This window comes from Magnolia sinica, chromosome 11, assembly GCF_029962835.1.
Source record: "Magnolia sinica isolate HGM2019 chromosome 11, MsV1, whole genome shotgun sequence".
Lineage (NCBI taxonomy): Eukaryota > Viridiplantae > Streptophyta > Magnoliopsida > Magnoliales > Magnoliaceae > Magnolia > Magnolia sinica.
The window spans coordinates 70985932-71010652 of NC_080583.1; the positions used below are offsets into that span (position 1 = coordinate 70985932).

General features: G+C 37.7%; 1 protein-coding gene across 4 annotated transcripts in view; it reads left to right on the top strand.

Moving 5' to 3' along the window:
* The window catches only part of LOC131219319 (uncharacterized), a 64099-nt gene extending 44569 nt beyond the window's left edge, over nt 1–19530 (top strand). For all 4 annotated transcript variants that reach the window (XM_058214383.1, XM_058214382.1, XM_058214384.1 and 1 more), the window contains 8 exons: nt 3250–3294; nt 4166–4271; nt 6502–6628; nt 6814–6929; nt 9672–9748; nt 12113–12247; nt 15320–15388; nt 18528–19530. In XM_058214383.1, coding sequence (XP_058070366.1) covers nt 3250–3294; nt 4166–4271; nt 6502–6628; nt 6814–6929; nt 9672–9748; nt 12113–12247; nt 15320–15388; nt 18528–18800 — 948 coding nt within the window. In that variant the 3' untranslated portion in view covers nt 18801–19530. The remainder of the gene's footprint in view (nt 1–3249; nt 3295–4165; nt 4272–6501; nt 6629–6813; nt 6930–9671; nt 9749–12112; nt 12248–15319; nt 15389–18527) is intronic.
* The last annotated feature ends 5191 nt before the right edge of the window (nt 19531–24721 follow it).

Consider the following 24721-nt stretch of genomic DNA (forward strand, 5'->3'; position numbering starts at 1 on the left):
GAATTAGTAGAAAGGGTCTACCTTGTCATATGGGGTTAGTTCAACAACTCATTGGGATTACTATAATGATGTAATATGTAATGCTTGGGACGGATATTTGTATATTATCGCCAGGCTTTCACTTTGTACAAGTGGTGCCCATGGTTTAGTGGTCTAAACTATCAGAGAAGAAAAGAATTTGAGAAGGAAAAAAAAAACATTATAGGGTTGGACATCCAACCCTTAATTATAATGTGTGGAGATTTACAATTACAAATATGCCCTTAGCACTCAAAGAAGAAAAGTGGGCAAAAGAGGAAAACAGATAACTTATTAAAGAAAAATAACCCAAGGACAAAGGTCCTTGACCCAAAGGTCCACACGCAGATGTCTACACTCCCTCCTTGAGCCAAGGCATAGATATCAATCATGCCCAGCTTGCAAAGAATACATCATCCAACTTCTACAGTAAGAGCCTTAGTGAGGATATCCACTAATTGAGCAGAAGACGAAACAAACGGAGTGGAAATTATACTAGCAACAACCTTATCATGAATAAAATGACAATCAACTTTAATATGTTTTGTCTACTCATGAAAACTAGGATTAGAATATATATGAATTGCAGCTTAATCATCATCAATACATAGGCATATGAGTTTTCACAAGAATTCCCAATTCAATAACATAACTATTCAACCACATAATTTCACATATGATATTCACCATAGCATGATACTCTGCCATAGTGCTGGATCGAGCAACAACTGTGTGCTTTTAAGTTTTCCAAGTAACTAAATTGCCTTCGAAAAAATTGTAGTAGTGATGCAGGATTGATTTATGAACCAAGTAACATGTGAGATCAAATAGCCAAATTAAGATATTTAACAAAAAAACACAAACATCGCTATAATCATTACAAATATCATGAAAATCAAAAGAGTATCATTCATAATCCTAGGTTTGTAGCCATGCACAACCTCAAATGGACTCATGCCTACAAGAGTTTGTGATGATTATAGCGATGATATTTGTGATGACCTATGGGACACAGACATAGGTATGAGATCTATAGGTTTCCTAGGTTTGTAGCTATGCACAACGTCAAATAGACTCATGCCTATGGACCTATTGATGAAACTATTATATGCTAACTTGGCTATAGGCAAAATGGTATCCCAAGTTCGGACATGATCACCCACAAGACAACTAAGCAGATTTCTAAGACTCTTTTTGACAACTTCAGTTTGAACGTCTGCTTGAGGGTGATAGACAAATGAAAATTGAAGCCTTGTCCCCATCATGTACCATAGTGTTTTCCAAAAATAGATTATAAAGCATACATCACAATCAGACACTATGGTCTTAGGTAGAACATGTAAATGCACTACTTCCCCAAAGAAAAGCTTAGCCACATTAGAGGCATCTGACGTTTTCGAGCACAGAATGAAATGGGCAATTTTGGAAAAACGGTTCACAACCACGAATATGGAATTGTGTTTCTTGATAGTTTTCGGTAAGCGCAACACGAAATCCATACTAATATCCTGCCATGGAGCATGGGGTACTGGTAAAGGCGTATACAATCCTGTATTTTGCTTCCTCTTCTTTGTTAGTTGACAAGTCTTGCACTGCCCAACAATCTTGGCTACATCTTGCTTGAGACTTGGCCAATAAAATCTATCCTTCACAAGGGCAATGGTCTTGTCTCTCCCTAAATGACCGGCTACCCCTCTTGCATGAAGTTCCCAAACTAGTAAATCATGGAGGGAGGTATTGGGAATGCAAAGTCTGTCACCTTTAAATAGGAACTCATCGATGATGACAAACTCACGACTGTCGGTCGACTGACCATCTCGTAGTGACGCATACTAACCTCCAAAGTCTAGGCATGTAGGATACTCCTCTCTCAGCCGATCAAACCCAGTCACTTCCACTCTCATACTTTGGAGAAGTGCCACACAATGACTAAGGGCATCAATAGGTTTGTTCTCGACCCCAGCCTTATGTTTAAGAATAAAAGAGTATTCCTGAAGAAATTGGACCCATTTAGCATGCATAAGGTTTAGTTTCTTATGGGAATTGAGGTAAAGTAAGGCCTTGTGGTCAGAGAACAAGACAAATTCTTGCGGTAATAAATAATGCGGCCAATAGCGCAAGGATTGGACGACCACATAGAATTCTTTGTCATAGGTGGAATACCGTTGCTTTGCCTCATTCAACTTCTCACTAAAATAAGCAACGAGGTACCCTTCTTGACTAAGCACGCCACCTATACCTACCCCAAATGCGTCACACGCGACCTCAAAGACTTTAGAAAAGTCTGGAAGGCGCATGACGGGGGCTTCGCTCATCTTGCCCTTAATCTCCTTAAAAGTTTTAGAAGCAGCTTTAATCCATACAAACTCCCCTTTCTTAATGCAATCCGTGATGGGAGCCATAATGGAGCTAAATCCTCTAATGAACCACCTATAAAAAGTTGTCAAGCTGTGAAAGCTTCGCACCTCATGAATATTGCGCTGTTCGAGCTATTCAACTATGGCCTGGACTTTCTCGGGGTTCGCTCTCGTGCCCTCAGATGATACGATGAACCCTAAGAAGATAATGCTCTTTGACATAAATATGCACTTCTTAAGGTTGGTGTATAGCTTTTCAGTTCTGAGGATCCCACAAACTTGCCTCAGATGGTGGAGATGTTGTTCCTTTGATATGCTATATATAAGAATGTCATCAAAATACACCACAAGGAATTTACCCATAAATGGTCTCAACACTTGGGTCATCACTCTCATAAATGTACTCAGGGCGTTGGTAATGCAGGGGCATTTTCACACTGGGCTAGAGAGAGAGAGAGAGAGAGAGAGAGAGATGTCATTTTTTCTTTTTGGTAACAATATTTTTTATGAATAATGACAATATTTGCTTCTTCGCCAATTCAATTTCAGAGTTAAGGGTTTCATTTCTTCCCAAGCTGCATTCTTCTTAATGCATGTTTTGATTTGCATGCACCCTTTATATTTTTCTTCATTCAGCAATGGAGCTTTTCACTGAAAAAAATAAGTCAGTATTTAAATTCATGTTATGTCTTCTCTTGCTTATATTGAAAAAAACATATGCTTGTTGGTTTCATATTGCTGATTTGTTTAGTAATTTTTATTCTTCAACTGATGCCAGTAACGTTTGCCAATAAATTCCCTACTCAATTGTTGACAAGTAGGAGATTTTTCACACTTTTTTCCTTCAATCTAAATGTGCTGTGCATTTATGCAGGCCTTGGGAGATGTTGTACTAAATCATCGATGTGCTCATAAACAGGTGTGGGCAAATAAATTTTTACACAGTTTCATGACTACCTCCATTTAGAGCAGGTTGTAGGGTATGCATATTGAAGAATATTTACAGGCACGACCATTGTTCTGAACTTGAAAGGATTCATACTCATAAGTTTTCCGGATTGAAACTATAATGTTCTGACCTCTGAATGTTGTCAAACATATTTTTCACATCTTTCTGACTGTCTTTGGATTCATCTTAAATTTTAATTGTATCATAACATTAGTTCTCTGCAGATTGGCTGCATCAGTCCTGTATCATTTCTTCCTTTGGTATTGCATGCGTTCAATGTACTTTATATACCAAATTATGAACAAATTGGGCCTACCATTAGCAAAGATCTATTTGTAATGTTCCAAACCCAAGTTACTTTTGCACTTTAAACTAAATGTCCATCTGTAACTATGGATCCACGTGTGATCATGTGGAGTTCACATGTGGGATTTGGGTTTTGCTTGCATCAAAACTTCATTAAACATAACGATAAAATACAGAGCTTAACCTACCCTATCGGGCAAATAAAATTTATTTTGTTGATGGCCTGAACCAGTAGGGCTCAATGCTTGATTGACAAAATTACGGACAGTAAGTTGTATAGCAGAATTTTTCTCATATTGTAATTGTCAACATTGTTTCCTGCCAGGGGACATTTGTAATTGCTGTAACTGTCATTATAATTTGTAACTATTGCCAAATTGGTATGGGAGAAATTAAAAATTAGATTAGGGGTGTTTTGTTCAATTTACCCTCATGCATGAAACTTTATTTGAAGGTTGTTTTCTTTTATTCATTTCATTCTATCATTTTTGAAGTATCCAAGATCATCTTATCATACTATGTTTACTAATTACAGAGTCCAAATGGTGTGTGGAATATTTTTGGTGGCAAACTTGCATGGGGACCTGAAGCAATAGTTTGTGATGATCCAAACTTTCAGGGGCGTGGAAATCCTTCAAGTGGTATGCAATCATCTGATAAGTTCAATTATTCCTTGAAGGCCAACCATTGCAGCCAAAATTTGTTCTTCGTATCTAGATTATTGTTATCTAACTGCATAGACTATGAACCATGCAATTCCATCATTCCGTACCTAATTCATGTTAAGAGTTATATGAATCAAATTGACAATGAATTTCGCTTATTAATATATCTGATAGTTTCTGGATAAGCTATCTTAGTCATTGAAAATATCAACTGAATGAACTTTACACCATCATTTGTTGTTTTGCTCATTAAACCTGATATCTTGATAACATTAACCGTGGAATATCTCTATGAGTGCAGAGGGTATCCTCTCTGCTACTTACAACAACACTTGATTGCCCCAACAGATCAATCTCATTTCTAACAGGGTGTAGGCTCACTTACTTCAACATCTCTATTTTTAGTTTTCAACTTAAAAAAGAAGCTTAACTCATGTTGACAGTTTGAAAAATGGAAGACATGGCAGATTGTGCCTGTGGGATTGCACTCTTCTAATTTCCAAATGTGTGGTACAGACAGTGACCTTAACATCATTCCATTCAAGTTTGAAATGCATTGATCAATGACATTTGGATACAATATGCACAAAATTTTAAAACTTCCCCACTTGCACTTTTTTTTTTCCTGAAATATAGAGTTAAAAATACAACAAAGAAAATGTACATCAAGAAATAGGAAAAGAGTCTCCGATACATATGAACAACCAGTGAGATCCTTCTGTAGCTGGTGGATATGCCACAGTGTTGGCCTCTCTCCCAACATGAACAAACGAAATGTTTAACCGAGATGCTAGGATGTGAAGTTGTTGAATATGCATGTCTACTTCCACTTCTTGTAAGTGAATGGTGGTTGTGCTTTGCTTTGTGAATTACTGAACTTGTCTAGATGGTTAGATGCTCTTTTACCTTTTCTTGCTTGATTTATCAGTGGAAAGGAAAGCATATTGAAGTCGTTTAATCTTGGGTCCTTACTCTTACTCCGGTGGTAGACTCTCAGGAGTTTCAATACCTGATTGAGGGTTCGAGTACCCATAGGTGGTGAAATTCCACTACGGCGTGAGTGTGTGGTGGTGTGTGTGCGTGTGTAATTTTTTTTTTTTTTTTTTATAAAAGTCGTTTAATCTTATGGAATCCAAACGCCATTCCACATTTGTTTTATGATAATAATTGCCAATCCATTTCAATAGGTGTATCAATTTTCCCGCTAGAATGAACTGTTTTGGTGGAAACAATTTCAGTTTCCATTTCAGAAAAGTGGAGACAAAATCAATTAAGGTATCTCAGGGTCTAATCATGCAAGCTTGGATCAGGACTGCTCAAGGAAAGAAAAGGGGAGCAATTTGATGTTTCTATGTTTGCGATCTTCTGGTCTATATGGGAGGAATGCAACAATAGGTTGTTCGACAACAAGTCAGCATGTTAGGAGGCAGTATTTAAGAAAGTCAAGAAGGGTTTGATTTTGGGCCTTGGGGATGCCCATATTTAAGGGTTTCAAAAGGAGGATGTCATTTGTGCTCGAGGCGTTTCATTGTATGTGTAGCTTTTTGGGTTGTGGGATGATTTCCCACCATCCTGCTCCTTTCTTTCTCCAATTTTGTTTTGCCTTTAATAAAGTTTGCATTACCTCTTAAAAGAATCTATTAAGAATTTTAAAGGGGCGTTGAGGGTTTTTGGTGAAAGATGAAACTCTTTTTTTCAAAATGAGTTTTTTTCCTTATATAAAAGGACCGAAAATTCTCAAGAGATTTCCATTTTTGTGGCCAAAGTGACCATAGTTAACATGATCAGTTTCTCCTGCTTCAATTACACTTTGATTTCGACTGGAACTCCTATAGCTAGTTGAGTTCTTAATTATTCTTACCTCTGCCTTTTCCATTTGTACCTTCTTTAAATATAAAACTTTCATGAACAAACAAGAAAAAAAATATTATTTTCTTTTAACAAAAGGAAAAGTTATGTTGATATTGAGCTTAATTTATCTGAGGTTGAAGTTGTTTTCCTGTTCATTCGATAACCTGCTGAAATAAGTGAATGCTAAAATATTGTATTCAGTCATTACATATGCCTAGTATTTATGGACATAACCCCCCTTTCTTCTTCATTGTGTTTGAAATTAGATTTTAATGGATTTGGGAGCACTATTAATTATGAGTTATTAATTTTATCTGTAAAATTTTGATCACCTGTGTTCCTATTATCTGTGCAGGTGATATATTTCATGCAGCTCCAAACATCGATCATTCCCAAGAATTTGTAAGGAAAGATATCAAGGAGTGGTTAAATTGGCTGCGGAATGATATTGGTTTTGATGGATGGCGCCTTGATTTTGTAAGGTGATAGAGTTCTTTGATTTTTTATTTTTTTATTTTTAATATTTATGCTTTAGTTATTATATTTATATGTGGTGTTGCAGCAACTTTTCCTAATGATTAAATGTTTAGAGCTTGGATTTTTGGTTTCTATATTTGTTTCATGAACCACTACTAGTAGTAGATGAGACCTCTAATATTTGCTGCAGAGGTTTCTCGGGTGGATATGTAAAGGAATATATCGAAGCTTCAAATCCTGCATTTGCCATTGGAGAATATTGGGATAGTTTGGCCTATGAAGGCGGAAATTTATGTTACAATCAAGGTAACTGTTGTAACTATAGATTGGCTTTAATTGCTTGATTTTGGAAATCTAGCTCTCCGAGTTTGCATCGCTCAATAGAGTACTTCTTTCAAGTAATGTGTCCACATTCATAGATTCACTGAACCGACATCTTGGAAGGATTTAATATTGAGATATTGATTCAATGTCATGGGTCTTTTCATTAAGGGCCTGTTTGATTTTCCATGTTCCATGTAAATCCCTGGTAAATAAGTGATTATTACTTTTTCACCTGGTTTGAAAATGGGTGCGTAATTCCACCTCGAAAATTGGTCCAAAAGTATTGACTTAAATTTATGGGCCCCACCGTGATGTATATGACATATCCGTGCCGTCCATCTATTTTATCAGAACATTTTCGGGCATAAGCCGAAAAATGAGGCAGATCCAACGCTTGAGTGGCCCACACGAAAGAAAAAATGACCTTAATTCGTCCACCGTTGAAAGTTGTTTCCTTCATTGGGCCCACATTGAGGTTTGTTTGTCATCTAACCGGTTCGTAAGGTCACACAGACATGGATAAGGGGAAAACACAAATATCCGCATGATCCAAAACTTTTAGGGGCCCCAAAAAGTTTTTAACGGTAGGCGATCGATTCTCATTGTTTCCTGTGGTGTGGTCCACTTGAGCTTTGGATTTGCCTCATTTTTGGGCTCATGCACTAAATTCAGCTGGAATAATGAATGGATGGTGTGGATAAGCCACATACATCACGGTGGGCTCCACATTTATTTTGCAAATTTCTCGATTTTAGTGTTAAAAAAGTATGCTGTCACTGTCTGTATTGGGAAAGATGCAGTAATTACCTAAGTAATTATTACCCATTTACAAGGTAATTACAATTGACATGAAAAATCAAACAGGCCGTAAATGTATCAAGTGATTAACAACTGACAGCTGATATCAACAAGTTTAGAATGAGGGATTGGCATATCCCAGATGATTTTGATTTGTGCCTCAGAAATTGCACCAGAAATCTAAAAGTTTGAAATGTCTTATTCCTATGTTGTGCCATGTTCAAATGTTGTGCTAAAAATCATTTTTTGTTTCTGCCCATCTATATAAATTTATGATATCCTTTCTTGTCCATTGAGGAAGCACTAACATTTTAAACTAAAATTGATATATGTGTATATTAGTCATTCTGTTTATTACCGATGGTTGACTCTAATCCTTTTAATGTTAACCAAAATTTTGAAATGTTGACATCTTTTATCCAATGATGGAAATGAAATTTCACAATGGGATTGTTTTACCATCTCTTTTTATTTATTGTTCTTATCTAAATCTCACTAAAACCAATGTTTTCAGTATCAATGATATCGGCCCATTTATCCTATGATCTATTTTGTATCCCACCTGTGTGATATGAAATGCACAAGTAGTGCCGATATATCCCACCTATTCAATCTGATGAGCTTTTTCGATTTCCGATCCTTTTTTTTGCTATAAATCATGTTAAATCAGTGTCAAATGGTTATAAATCCATGATTCATGTTTTCCATGAAAAATCATGGATTTGGAGTGCTTCTTTTTCGAGATTTAGTGGAGATGGGCCAAGTTGCAGAAAATTGGGAAAAATTCAAATTTTAATTTCTACAAATCGATTGCAATCTTTTTGTAGAAACACAAAATCGAATATGTATGGAAATTGATATAACGATTCATGGTAAATTGGGGATTTTTCAGAAAAAAATATTTTTTAATTAAATATTAATTATAAATGTTAAAGATATATATATTTTACAAAATTCCACTTCGATTAGCGGTCAATTGGTCCCCATTTTAGAATATTCAGGAGCGTTTGATGAAATCATCATCACATGCACTCAAATTTTGTGATTTGGGGCAAGATGGGACAATTTGCGGAAAATTGGAAAAAAAAAAATCCAAATTTTCTCAAATTAGATGAGTACCAGCATTATGTTAGAGAATATCTTCACTGGTATTATCATTCTACTTTGACCTGGGCATAGTATTGTTGGTTTGTGGAGCAAAAGTACTATGCCCAACCCCGTCAAAATGGAGATGAGGATTTCAAGCCACCACGCAACTCTATGGGTCTGAGCCACAACCACACATAGTATTCACAATTATATTTCCATTTTTCTACTTCTTTTGCTTTTGAATGTATTGCTTGTGTTTCCATACATATCTTCTTATATTTATAAATTATATTAATTGACTTTGAATATACTTACATTAGTTAAGTCAAACAACGATAGGTTAGGACCCATACAAAGGAAACCTATTATGTGCACTTGTTTTTTGTGATGTTTTGATTTCTAAGTATGTATTGATTTTTTTATTTTATTTTTATTTTTTAACAATCCCCCAAGTTTCATTGAAAAATTTGACCAATTTCTCAATGTTTCCCAACAACAGTGATATGTTGCGCAATACAACCAATGTATCTCATGCAATAACCATTATGTATAAGTATCCCAAGGGTGCTATACATTATGTTATAATGATTCGGAAAACATTGACTAAAACAAATATGACATGTCATTGGAATTTCAGAGAATTTCAATTATCTAAAATTCTTTTTGAATTATGCTCTAAAGCATACAGTATGTCAACATGTGTCCAGAACTTTGGGTTTTGTCCACGCACTGGAAACTCAACTGACATCAGGAAATTTTAAACCTTATTTGTTCCCTGTCATCTTATTTGGAGATATAGAAATCTTTCCTGATTATGAACTTGTTTTGCCTTCCCAGATGCTCATCGCCAACGAATTGTTAATTGGATCAATGCCACGGGTGGTACTTCATCTGCATTTGATGTCACTTCAAAGGTACTTTTTGGTGATAATACCTATATAAGAAATTGATATGGACGCAGTTAAGGAAAAGGGATAAGAGTTCTCTGTCTCTCAGAAGTTGAGGATGTGGATAAGAATATGGATAGAGCTATACCATTTTGTAAAATGTTATTCGTATTTAGTTTTCTGGTTTCTACCTGAAATATTTAATCCTTATTATTTTAGCATTTTAAACAACGTATTGTTTTTTTAATTTTTTGAGTATGCAAAATTTAGTGATACTGATAATGTTTATTTACTGTGTAAACTACAAACACAGAGACAAGAATGAAAGAAAATAATCAGATTTATTTTTATTTTTTATTTATTTTATTTTTTTAATAATGAATCAAAAACAATATGAAGTTAAAACACGTCCTATGAATACCCTAGAATATCCAGTACCAGTATTGTTATTGTGTCATGTTCGAAATGATGCATTGAGCATACCAGCATTTGGCTATAATAACTATTTGGACTTCCTGAATCCTGAGTAATGCATGCGTAGAAAACAGATGGTGGAACTTCTATTAGAAAATAATTTAGTTTGATCATCATTCCCTCTCAGGGAAGTGTTACTTAGGGACTATGCAAACATCAAACAGAGAGTAGTGTTTCTCTTAGAACAATTTATCATGTTTAAGATTTGAGCACTTTAACGTGTTCAAATTGTGAAAAGTATAGAAAATCTGTCAGCCATGGTGTGCAGGGCCTCTAGGCCTCACTTCCAGTTAAAAAAGCTACAATCCTGTTTGCCATATCTAACAACTCACTGATTGTCTCAAAAGTTTAATCGACTCATTTTGGCCTAGCACTACATACCATGTCCTAACTCCAATTTTGAAAAGAATAGACTGAATTGATATTGTCTCAAGCAAGTTCTGTACATATTCAGTATGTTTTCCAGGATTTGGCCAGATAGGACATGGTGATGAAAAGACTGTCCTGCCAAAATTCGGTGTTCTGTTCTGATTATGAAATTACAGTTAAATTTATGAAATCTAATATGCATGAAGTAGATCAATACTGAAATAAAAGCTTGAGAAGCCAAAAAAAAAACAAAACATTAAAATGAGAGGACAAATTGTCTGGCTGCTTGAATTCTTTATGTGAAGAAGGCCTGGGAGGTTTCCTGGGGAGTAGGGACAATAACAGGAAGGATTCTATCTCGGGTGTTGATTTGCAAGGAGTTTGCCAATATCTCAAGGGAAGAGGATGGGCAATCTTGTATGGGTGTTTGAGACTAAATGAAGAATTTGTGGTTGTTGCTTGGCTTTAAAATAAGAGGTGCCCATTCTTAGATATTCAGTACCAAGGAGAGCCTGTGGATCATGCAATGATTTTGAACTTTAAACCAAGACAAGTATCAAGGAAATTCATATGGTATGCAAAATGTAAAACCATAACATTATCGTGTTGGGCATGATTGTGTTATGCATGTGTGCAGCATGACTTGGGCTGAAGGATATGATATGCAAACTAGTTGGGATCAAGTGCAGTGTTGGGCGCAATTGTGTTGGTATATGAGTGGTGTTTTCTAAGCATTTATCGATGTGATCTGTGTTATTCTTTGAAGACAACTACTTGCATGTCCATTCCACCTTGTTTGATTGTGGTGCATTAGTGAGTTTTTTGCTTAGCAATTTGATAGGAACTGCTCCTCCATGACCCTACTTTGCTTGTTTGCCCTTGGGGGTGTGCATGTTACAGTTAGGTTAGGCATAATTACTGTTCAGGATTATTGGTTTTTTGAGTGGTATCCATGTGAGCTCTGCCATGGCTGGTTCCAAGATCCAGGATAAAAGAAGGTTGATGTTTGGTTGTAGTTGATTGTGAAACTTTTCCCAATCACCATTTGAAGCCCACCCAAACTGTTCGTAGAAGGCTAAGAAGATGATGATGATGATGCAAAAGATTAAAATACCCTCAGACCTTATGCAACATAGACATTAACATGAATTTCAGCGTTGCATATGTATGCAGGGTGGGTGTCAAACATGGACTTTCAAGATGCAAAATATGCGACATGCTTTGTAAGAACATTCTTTTTAATGTTAATGAATGTAATTTTTAAATATAAAGATGCAAAAAAGGAAGAGAAGTAGGAATTGCATTTTTTTAATGGAGATAATACCATGTATTAACATGGCTAAGTATGAGATGACTGTAATTACACTATATCATCAATAAGTATCTTTTATCCAATACACACTACCATTTGATGATATGTAGTGACACTACCAACTTAGCAGGAATAAATAGTTTAGGTGGCATGATGGAATGCATTTATGTTATTTGATCATTCATCTCATTTTATGACTGCAATATTCACATGTTGGAATATCTATGTTCATGCAGGGCATTCTCCATTCTGCTTTGCATAACCAATATTGGAGATTGATCGACCCTCAAGGAAAACCAACTGGAGTGATGGGGTGGTGGCCTTCACGTGCTGTCACATTTCTAGAGAACCATGATACAGGATCCACTCAGGTATACCTATCCATCTATTTGTATGTGTTTTAGTACATGTGTAGAATTTAAACATGCAACATGATGGCGACCTGCCAATATGTTGTACTAAAAGATTAATTAGGGCAGCAAAGGGCTAGGTAGCCTACCTGAACTGGCAAGCCTAACCTGAGCTTTTGCAGGCTTGGAGCTTTGCTTATCAAGATTGCAGGTTGGGTTCAGACTTGGCTTCTTGGGCTTCTGAGGTGATAGGATCATGTTTGGGCCTGTTCTCTAGGTTTGGTCCTTATTCACATTAGTGGAAGTGCCAAAAGATAAAAATTCCCTTGAGACCATATCCAACTTCTATACCCACGCCTCCAAATCACCAAAAGATATCTATTTTATTTACTTCCAATCAGTATCTAACTTGAAACTATCGTAGACTGGATCTACTGAAAAAAGTAAAATGCTTGGGCCGGGCTGCCAACATGCTCCAGAGAAAATCTTCACCCACACCTCAAATCTCAATGGATTGGGTCAATACAACTTCTAAAGTATTGGAATGTATTATACAAAGCCGATCAATGCCACAAATCTTCACCAAAAAAAAAAAAAAAAAACTCTACAAAAAAACCTACGCAAAAGAAATCATTAGCCTTTTCCCTGAATTTTTCTTTAGATCTGAGAAAACTTCAATCAGATCTCGCCAAAATCACATAAAAAAATGACCATTAAACTTCTAAAACCATACTCTACTAGCCTATACATTTTTTCTTCATTCATGAGGGCCCTTAGCCATATGGAGATGGCATCATCTGTATGGCCTGATGATGTCAGGAAAAGAGTGGTATGCAGCACCCGATCCTTTCCGATACCTAGTAGAAAGAAGAGGAAATGAAAGAAAGAGGAGATTAGATCTAGGGGAGAGAGAAAGAGCGGACAAAAGTACATAAGCCTGATGTGACTAACACATTATTAATAGGAGAGGGATATGGTTCTCCAGTATCAGTATCAGATATATCTCTCTACAAGCACGATCGCAGTACATAGTGAACAAGGTGAGTTCAAGCCTTAGGCATTCTGTTCTCACCAACTTGGGTTCTAAGAATGGTAAGAACCACAAGGAGAATCACAAGAGGCCTTAGCTGTCCCTGTCCACACTCAATTGAGAAAGAAAGAAATAAATACGCCAAAAACTATCCTATCCAAGGTATTCAATAACAGTAGCGGTAGCTCTTACCGCCTGTACTGTTATAATATGGGCTGTAACAGCTGTTATGGTCTTATATATAAAAAAAAATGTATCAGTCCCGTATTGGGCCATTTTTTCCATAGCAGCTGTTACAGCCCCATAATGTGTAACAGTTCCCACGGTTACCATTTTTTATACCTTGATCCTATCCCTAGGACATGTGAGGGGGTGTTATGAGATTCTAAACTCCAATTATAATAGAAAGTGCTACCTGATATTGACCAATAGGAATAACGCTAGCCCTGTTCTAATCAATAGAAAAACGCACTAAATGCAACATTAAATTAAAGCCAAGCTTCCTAGAAAATAACAGAACTTAAGAGGTCAGATAGAGTCCGGTTGTGAGAGGAGAGGCTGGATGGTTGGACTTTTTAGGGTCATTTGATAATTTGACACGCTAACAAATGGGGCCTGTAGTTTGTGAAAATGCGTGAGAAAAAGAGGAGGAAAGAGAGTTGAGAAAGAGGATGGGAAAAGAGAAAAAAAGGATTAGGGCTACATTCCCCACCTCCCTTGCTTTTATTCACTTTAGTTAGAAAAAGCAAAAATACCCAAAATGCCCCTCACTTGTTAAAAATTGATACATGCACCCTAGGGCTCTCAAACATGACAGATGAGGGGCCGCAATGCAAACAAAAAGAGTTAAGATGGGCCTTACAAGTGTATGACACATATTACAGTCATACAGCAACCTGGATGACCATATGACCCACACATTCGTAACTTCAAGTGGACTGCAAGTTGCTAGACATGTACTTGATGGACAGTTGGGCTGTTTGGTCCAGCAATCTGGTGTAGGGCCTGCTGGGGCTGAAAAATTTCCCAAAGCTCTGCTAGTACATGGGCCACCATCTAATGGTCATCTCAGTCTAGTTCCTTGGGATCTTGTCATCCAAATTTGTTCTTCCAGTGGGGGGCCCATGGTGTAGAGATGACCTCCCACTTTGTATTGGAGCTACAACTGAAGAAAGAGGTCAGGCTGAACAACACTTACATAGTAGGATGAGGATAGCCTGATGCCTATTTTGTAGGAGGAAAGGGTTGACACTGATTTAGCAAAACAAGTATTAGTGAATCCATGCTTTGCAGGACTGTTGGGTTCCACTCACATCTGACAACTTAGATCCCATAGTCGATGGTTCTTCTGTCCACCTGGTTAGAAAGTAATGATCCACATACTTCTCTGCGAATTTGGCTTTTGGAGACCAAGTTGTGGGTTATACCATGATCAACAATGGAGAACGGTTCAGCCCAGATGCAGCCTGCATCATGTCGGATCAACAGGTTTGAATTTGGGGCTAGATGGTGCATTGGCCGACAACTTTAAGTTGTGGGAAGTCATCTACCATACAAGTGACTGGCCTACATGCAAGACCACACAATCATCAGCCCCATTGTGGATGGACATAGCCCAAAAATCAGATACAATGATCTAATCATATGACTTTGCCCATTGAATTTGGAATGCTTGCTATTTACTTTAACCATCCATTTAATGGTCACCATTTGGAAGTTATGATCATCTAGTCACTTTAATTTCGTACCACATCCACAATGAAGCCCATGATCTCAAGGCTTGCGATCGGCATGCATGACACCAAGTGTATGGTGGACGAGTTGCCACAGCTTAGTGAGGTGTGGCAAATGAACATTGTGCTCTAGCCCATGGCCTTGATGGTATACACCTCTTATTTGTTTTCTTTGGGCAGTACAAGCTGGAAATGAACCCAAATGCTCAAGTTGAGTTTCTATTGGCTCTTATCATGGACATGTCTGTTGTTTCGAAGGCGATTTTGTCATCATGCAAAAAGGTTCATAAAAATGAAAATGAAATTCTAATTCTTCTCTTCTTACTTCAGGGGCACTGGCCATTTCCACGGGATAAGCTTGCACAGGGGTATGCATACATTCTCACGCACCCTGGCACGGTAATTAATTTGACATCTCTTATCCTTTATATGCATTTATTTCCAATGTTAATGGTGTCCTTACATTTTATCAGTAACTGGATTAAATAAAGTACAAGTGCAGTCGATAAAGTTTCGAAGTATGTCATGTGATTTATGATCTAAATATTGTAATTTGATTTAACTTCACCTAAAAATAAATCTTATCTGAAATAAATAAATCACACATGAGTCATAAGATGTACCTAAAAATAGTTTTGCTAACAAGGTTCATGCTATATTCATGCCCCTATTGCTTGCCACTGCATCCCCCTGAGAGTGTGCTTGGACTCGGTCAAAGTTGTGTCATGACTAGCAGTCTATGACATGCTGTTGGGCTACCTAGTCATGGACATGTTGTTGACTAGTTGTTTCATCCCTTGTTTGTCAAACACCTTGCAACATGGACATGATAGATTGTGGCACGTGTGGAGAACTTAAACATTGGTTTGTGGCACATATGCACATTTGGGATGCTTAAGTTGGATGGTCAAATGCATGGCACATGAAACATGTCATGCATAAGCGTAGATGAGTGTGATCCTCAGTTGCACCAAAACTCTAAAGTATCATTGACAAGTTCCACTTATTCACCCCATGGCCTAACGATCGTATATTCATGACTACTTATCCAAAAGTGCATTGGTTCCCATGCACAAGGGGGTTAACAAACTATGGACATGTACGGTTGTCCATTACTACTAATCAGAACACTACTTTGCCCAAATCCAAGTAGCCCATTAGAGAGAGCAGTTTCCTCTTTTTTCTTTTTCTTTTTTTATTTAAATTTTAAAACACCATTTTAAAGACCAATGTGGAGGCAAGTGTGCGAGCCTCATGATCAAACCTTAGAAAATGGTTGGGTTTCATCATCATTAACGGTTTTGAAGCTTGTTTTCTTTATTTAGATTTGGATATAACACAATGAAATTGCTGATACAATGCTACTAAGAAATTGACCAAATCTCGGTTTTCTATTGTTTTTATCAATTACAAAAAAAAAAAGAAAAAAAAAAAGTCTTAAGATTTGATTTGATCTGGTATTCTTATGGTTTTATAATCTGAATTTTCAGAATATTATTTGATAATTCTAAACAAATTCTTGCATGAATTTAGATATGGCTATGCTAATCCCACATGTGTGTGTGATAAAGCTTATGCACACACCACACATGCCAGTATGGCATGATAGGTCCGGGATCCAATCCATCCATCAGAATGACGCCTTTATAGTGATGTCCTATTCCAAGAATCAGGATGATCCACTAGTCAGTTGGCCAACAGTTTGCAAAACAAATGAATGGCTCTGAAAACCCTGGTTGAAGTTTTCTAACCCATCCACCTGTTTCCAATATTGGGGCCCACATGCTCATCGGACCAGATTTTATTTTTTGGAAAAACATGTATAAGTTCAGTTCAACCTGATGGATGGATTGATCTCACAGGCACGTGGCATGTGCACAAGCTTCATTGCACACGTGTACACTTAGGCCTGTTTAGATACCACCAAATAAGTTACTTTTTCTACTTGCAGAGTAGATAAATAACTTATTTTAGATAAGTTTGGTTTATGATTAGTTACAAGTAACTTTTTTGCTTAAAAGTAGTTAATCACTTCAGTTAAATTTTTTTGCTTTTCTACTTTTCATAAGTTGTTGAAGAGAAATATAGGAGAGACGAAAGAAAGGTGAAGCTAATACGTATGTCGATTAACAAACACACTTATCTTCTTAATAAGTAGAAACTAAGATAAGCTATTTGTGGTATAAGTAACTAATCGTAAGCGACTTATGATCCAAACGCCCCCTTAGCAAAAGTTCTTTAGATACGTATCTGCTACTTGTTTTGTTTGTGTACATGAGTAGCTAAGAGAGACGCCAAAAATCTCTTTGAAAAGTGAGACATGATGAGATCCACCTGGGTGTGATTGAGGGTTTCCTTTGTGGCACATGGCTAATGTGTCAGGCATTGACAATCCTGACCATTCATCCGGTGCAGTCCACCGGTGAATATTTCCTCACCAAAATATAGGCTGGTCATCTGGTTGGCAATACTTCTACCATCATCATTTAAGTCATATCCCAATTACTTGGAATTGGCTATGGTTGGCGATATTTGTACGTTGAAAATATGTGACCATCAGTCATTTTCTTCTAACCATCAATTCTTGTCATATGTGTGCCAGCCCACCTAATCAATTCACTGGCTTGATTTTTGGGATGGGTCATGTTTGCAGTGGTGTTCCCCACACGTGTGCCATATTGGCAACAAAGAAAACCACGAATTTTCTTAGCAGTTGTCTGGAATATGGTCATCAGGAAACTAGTTTGCCCTTGCAAATCCCAATATATAATGCTTCCAATTTCCCATGTTCACTTCTGGCTTCTTGCTAAATTAGGTCTGTCAAGGGCTGCCAAGGGCCACTGCTACCCATAGATCCGACCCAATTTAATGGGTCCAGTCCAATTTCTCAGACCCGCTTAGAAATTGGGTTGGTTCTGAGTTTACCAATTTCGACCTAGAAAAAACCCCAATCTTGGTCCAGGTCCCTGATCTTGGACGTGATTAAAATCTGGTTGGGTTGGGTCTAGTTAATTTTAAAGGAACATTATATAAATATATATTAGTTTTCTAGCAATGGAATGAGGTGCAGCAAGCCACAACACCTCGCATGTGTCAAATTAGCATGCGTGTATGATCCAATCCATCCATTCAAGTGGGCCAACCATGGGAATTGCCCTTATTTGATGTGGGCACAACCCAAACCCGATTTGAAACCAAGGCCCAAAGGCCCAATGGGTACTCGACGGGTACCCAAAATCCAATAAGTTCCAGGTCTGGCTCCTTGAGAACAAAACCGAGACCTGAAAGGACCTGATCCGGCAAGATCCAAAGCTGATTGGACCAAGTCTAGGAACTCTAGGACCCGACCTGTTGACAGCTCTATGTTAAATGCTACCACTATTGTAAAATGAGATGTTTCCCATATCTGTTTCTCTGTCTCTTTGATTCCTGATAAATCTAAAACAGTTTTGAATCCTTTGCAATTCATCTGAAGCTCGATCATCTTCTGCTTTAAAATTACGACATTGCTTAATCTCAAAGTTGTTGCATTTTACAGCCGGTGGTATTCTATGACCACTTCTATGATTTCGGCTTTCGTGACACGATAACAGAGCTAATCGAGGCCCGGAGGCGGGCTGGCATCCATTGCCGGAGCTCTGTCAAGATATACCATGCAAATACTGAAGGATATGTCGCTCGAATAGGTGATTGCCTGGTGATGAAACTTGGCCACTTTGATTGGAACCCTTCCAAAGAGAATAGTTTGGATGGGACTTGGCAGAAGTTTGTCGACAAGGGTTCTGATTATCAGCTGTGGTTGAGACAATAAGCTCCACCCATTTGGTATGCATTTTCAAGGGAAGTTGGTATTTCTGCCCATTTGATTTGCATACACCCATTTTCCATTTTGGAACAGTACAAAATGGAAATTGTGTATGTGAGTAAAAAAAGGGCGGGTGTAACTGGGGAGATATTCGATACTCCGGCAAAGTGTGATGGTTGATAGTCGAGCATTAGAAGCTGTATGCATGGCACACATTAAACTCAAAATATACCATACAAATTGTGGGCCTTATGGTGGATTTGGTCATCAGGCCAAAATGAGATCTATCAAGCAATCCTAAAACTCTTGATTAATGGGCATTTGCTTGTTGAATTCAGACTGTTGGTTATTTTTGGTTCCAACCGTCCATTTAATATCCCCTAACTGGTCGGTTATAAATAATCTGTTTAAATCTTTTTAATTATCCATCTAAATTAAGGTCCATGCTTCGGATGGTTTATAATTTGAGTCACTTGTATGCCACTGTGCCATTACTTAGCTCCTGCATATCAAACATTACACTCTGCCTGAGTATCAAAGCTTTTTTTCTTCCAAGAAATTTCAGTTTTTGTAATATTATATTAGTAAGATATAATGATCTTGTATTCTATGGATGGATCGCACAATAATGCTATAAGATCATTGGTCAAAAAACCAGTGGACGGATTGCTCTGTCAAAATTTTGATTTTGAATTGGCCAAGTTGATTGATCATTGATGATCCTATCATTTTCAAGAAGGAGCCAGCTCCGTTTTTCTAAGGATTAGTTGGGTTTCAGATTTAACAATACGATTTTTGACGAGGTGGGAAATGTGTAAGTGGAGCTACCTAACGTGAGGCCTCTGTCATTGAAGGGTCAAGCTCCAAAAAGTCTCCCCAATCAGATGATAGAACCTCCTTTTGGATTTTTCCCTTTAAATGCCGTTTTCAGACCGTTTTTTAAGCATTGATTTGCTGCTAACAGATTGAGTTGTTAGGGTTGTCTGATGGGGAAGACTTTGAGCGATGGTCTATCTTACGGTCGGTCGGTCCACCCATGAAAGTGATCCCAGCCTGTAAGGATGATGGTACAAGCAAAAAAATGCAGTTTTGTTTAGAGGCTGTTTGGATGCACAAATTGGGATGTGTTTATTTGTGCAACTTCCATATTCGATGGATTACATGCATTGTTCATCAGCTTACTCATTTAGGGCGTGTTTGGGTGCCATAATGCAATTTTTCTGCCGACAGGTACCTGTTGGAAGCATAGAGCTGATTTGATCTTAGGATCATTGCCCACGTAAGTGTCCAACGGGCCAGAAATTTGAGCAAAATGGGTTGTTTGTGATGGCGAGTTTGATGAAGGGTTTTGCATTTTTGAACACATCGCACATATGAAAATGTGTGTGAGGGACAGTTAATACCTGCCCGGCTAACCTCGAAGAGTCGGTCCAAATGGGGAGGGGCGACAACGAAGGCTTTGCCCAGCAAATGCCGACCTCCTGCAGATTTGATTAGAAACTAAAATACAGGTGGCATCCAAACACACCCCTAAGTTCAACCTCCTAAATTCACATATTGAGAGAGAGAGAGAGAGAGAGATCCAATCTTGGGTTCAGACCGTCCATTATGTGGGGAACAACCAGTTGGATTTAATAGGTCTCCTTTAGGTTATAGGGTATTCCAAAAATCAGCCATATACGAAACTCAGGTGGGCCATACCATGTAAAACCATGTGAAGATATGCTTAAAACATATAAAAGCACTTGGCAGGGTGCCTGAGTTTTGAATGCGGCTGAAACTTGGTATATGTACAAGTGGGACATACACAATGGATAGACTGGATTTTTGAACCACATCTGGATTGCCCAATAAATGATTACATTTGGTTTTAAACTGTGCCCTAGCTGAAAAGTGGACAACCCTGATTTTTTGGCCAGGGCATCTATGCAGCCAGAACCCTCGGGCAAAAAGGCTGGTCCTGATTAGGCGCGGCCTCAGTCTCACCAAAGATGGTGCAGACCTAGCGGTGGGCCCCAACTTTATGTATGTATTTTACATCTACACTGTTTATCCGTTTTCCTATATCATTTATGACTTGAACACAAAAATGAACCAGATAAATCTCGGGTGGACCATACCATAGGAAACGGTTGTGATTGACCATTAAAAACTTCTCATGGGCTAGAAAAGTTCTGGATTAAGCTAATATATATATATATATATATATATATATTCCTTGATTCAGGTTTTTGTGACCTTACCAATCGGTTCGATGGGAAATAAACATTACGGGAGCTCAATCACCACTGTTTCCTATAATATGGTTCACATGAGATTTGGATCTGCTTCATTTTGGGCTCATGCCCTAAAATGAAATGGAAAAAAGGAGTAGATGGCATGGATGTAGAATATGTACATCGAGGTGGGCCATGGTAAGGGCCACACCGTCTTGGATCCAAGACACCTGCCCACACCTAATCTGCTCCCAGTTATGTGTCATGTCAGCACATGTGGGTGGTGTGTACACGATCTAGCTTAATACACGACTGGGCTTAAAATGGCCCCACCTAGAAAAACATTAAGAATAGCAAATTGAAGAAAAGTGATCTAATTGGTTTTATTTTAGCTGCCTAGAAGAAAAAAATGTTTCACTTAAGTGAAACCATGGGTTTTCTGGGAGACGTCCTGGCGTACATTTCGGGACTACAGCTGTTGGATTTGGAGTCATGTTCAGTGATCTAAATCATTTACACGATTGGTGTGACCATGGATGGGTGACACAATAATAAACATTTTGAATTAGGATTGTTGTACCTTAATTTTGGCATTTTTGAGAAAGTTAATAAAGGAATGACATATGGCATTGTATGAGAAAGAGGAAGTGGATAAAAATATTTTTAAAGATTTGGAGTGTTTTTTGTAGGTTTATAGTTGGCGTAAGTCTACTTTTATATGTTAGAGGACGGTTGACGGAGTGTTGCGGTTGATATACAAGAAGTACAGTTGAGATGTTTGAGATATAAAAGGCAAACGGATGTAGTAAAAATAAAACCTTCAGGGGAGAGACACTTGGAAGAGGAACATTCGCAAAAGAGAAACCTAACAAGAGTAGGATCTAGAAAGAGGTTATTTGACTGTTGTAATCATTGCAATAAATGGAAGAAGGGTCTGGAGGAATAACATATAACATAAATATATAAATAGTAGATGAATTCAACAAACAAAAAATAACATCCCAATTAACAAAACTAATCAAATTTATCAATTTATCTTTTATATATATATATTCTTTAGTTGTAATCCAAGTCTACACTCATACATTGGATTTGTTTTTTCATTTTTTTTTCCTTTAATCCAATATCAAGCAATTCTTTCAAGAGACGCATTTTTACGGTCGCTATTAGTGATCGATTGTGAGCTTTTTCTTTTATTTGATTTGCATTAGTATTTTGAAAGTTTTTTCTTATATAAAGTACAAAGTAAACTATCTTCAAAGGAAGAAACCCACATTCTAATTATCGCATGATTGTTATAAGCTTCTGTAAGTAGCTAAGTAACTGACCGATCTTCTCATAATCTAGTCATATATGTTTATATTGGACATATTTGCTTATTTTGGCTCTTGGGGTCAAAGTTGATCGATTTGGATCGAGTTGCTATATCGATTCTGGTATGCTCATGTAATTACAAACAAACTGAGTAGCCAATAATAATATTTTGAATGCTTTGATTATTTAATTTTCTTTCTTAAATAGAAACAAACTCGCCTACCATTGTTTTGTGGGAAATTGATAGAAAGTTTCATATTTTCAATGTTTAAACATCAATAGTGGAGTTGAGAGGTATTGAATTTCTGAACTAAATCTTATCCAACGGCTATAGTCCAAACATATCTCAAGAGTGTGGTGAACCATCTCACATATGGGCATGTGTAGACACCCCACTTGAAGTGGGATGGTCGATGCATAAAATCTGGATTCGAAACTAAAAGCTTAATCCAGACCAAAAAAAAAAAAAACCAAAAAATCAACGACTTCAGATTTAGCTCAATCAAGCCAACCTAGGACCTCTATTATACCTCCTAGACTTAAGCTCAGCAAAAACCAAAGAAGAGTGGGGCATGCAAAAATGCAATTTCTACCGGCACCAACCCACCTGTCGAAGCTAGGCATGTGTCCTCCCATGATCCAGATAGTCAATAATTCCTTGGGGCTTTAGTCCTCTATGTGGGTGGAAATTGGATTTCTAACCCCACATGTCAAGCTCGAACCTCAACGTGCCTGTCACCTGCAATATTATAAGGGAGCCTCAGAGCTTGAGCCAAGCCAACTAGGCAACCGACGGAAACTAAATTTCCATTGGCTCCTCTATAAAAAGCAGTTACTCCCTTATAGAGAGAGGAGGTTGGTTGGATATTAAGTGATGTCGAGAAGAGAGAGAGAGAGAGAGAGAGAGAGAGAGAGAGAAGAAGAAGAAGAAGAAAGAAGAGAAAAAAATGAGGGAGAGAAAGGGAGAGGAGAGGAAGGAGGCTCCACCTAATTCATCTTACCCTCATACCAAGCCATTTTGAGCCATGTAGACAATTTAGACCATGTGGACTAGGGTCCGAGTTTGGAATATCTGATCATCTCTTCTAACTTAAGATTGTTGAGGCTCCTCTTTCCCCACTCATAACTCAATGCATGATACCCCATGTAGCCATTGTTTTATTTGTTATTTTATTTAGTTGCTACTACAACATCTCCCTTCTCATACACCCTTACTACACTTTTTCTTTTATTTTGTTAATACCTGCTGATATATGATTTGTACATTGCTAAATAAATTAATCTTGTCTCATCATAAATCAAGAATCAATTTATTTATTTTCTTTTAGCATTATTACCTCCTTGGTCATTACCGATGTTGAGTGCATTGTATCTAAGGTCATGATCATAGTCAAGTACAATATAAATCTCTAGAACTAGATAATCTCTGAAAATTTTATAGATTCCACAAAGTAGAGGGTTTCACCTTTGTAAGGCAGAGAATGGTGCTTACCCCTTACTTCTCTGCCACTGAAGCCATTACTCGAACTCTCTAGATGCACATTACCACATAAGTCATTAAAGTTAAAGAATATTTTATTCCTCAACTTGACATGATTTTACAGTACTTAGCCAATCATAGATTCTAAGTGCATTCAGCTAATGGTGACTCTAAGTCAATCATAACATTTGCGGTTTAAGACCACCAAAAACTTGAAATGAAGAGCAGGACATTTCTATGTTGTAGACACCCCACCTCAGGCCAATAAGCTGATTGAGTTTGAATCAATGGATGGTCAACCCAAAGCCCAATCCTAAACCTTAACCCTAAAAGCCTAAACCTTAGGAACCCTAAACTCAACCCAGTTGACCTAGTGGATCTAATCCTAAACCCTAGGACCCTAAAACCCTATAGCCTTGAATCAACTAGAAGAATCATCTCACCCAGTCAACTCATCTAATAAGCCTGCCCAGTCCAAACAACCCACTCAACTCACCTAGTTAAGCCCAAAACTAAGCCCGAATCAAAGCCCAATCGGAGTACTTGCACAACCTCAATTCATCGTCCTTCATAGTAGAGCCTTCGCACAGCCTGCCAAGGCAAGGGGTCTAAGTGTAGATCGGCGGCAACTGGCCTACCGCTAGCCACGTGGCACTCCCCCTCTTTAGGATGACATCCCTCAAGCATGTGGAGTCTCTCTTTTATAGCCCCTAAATGTGCGGTTAGTGTGTATTTACTCAGATGCACATATCATTTTCCAAATTTACCCTTTTATCACTTCATCCAACTCATGAGATAATGTCATGTATCAATCTCCAATCCTACCCCTTCAACCGCTTTTTACCCATAGACTTTACAGGAATTATAAGAAAAACAAGTTTGGGGGTTATAAATAGTCTCCTCTCCTTCTCATTTTA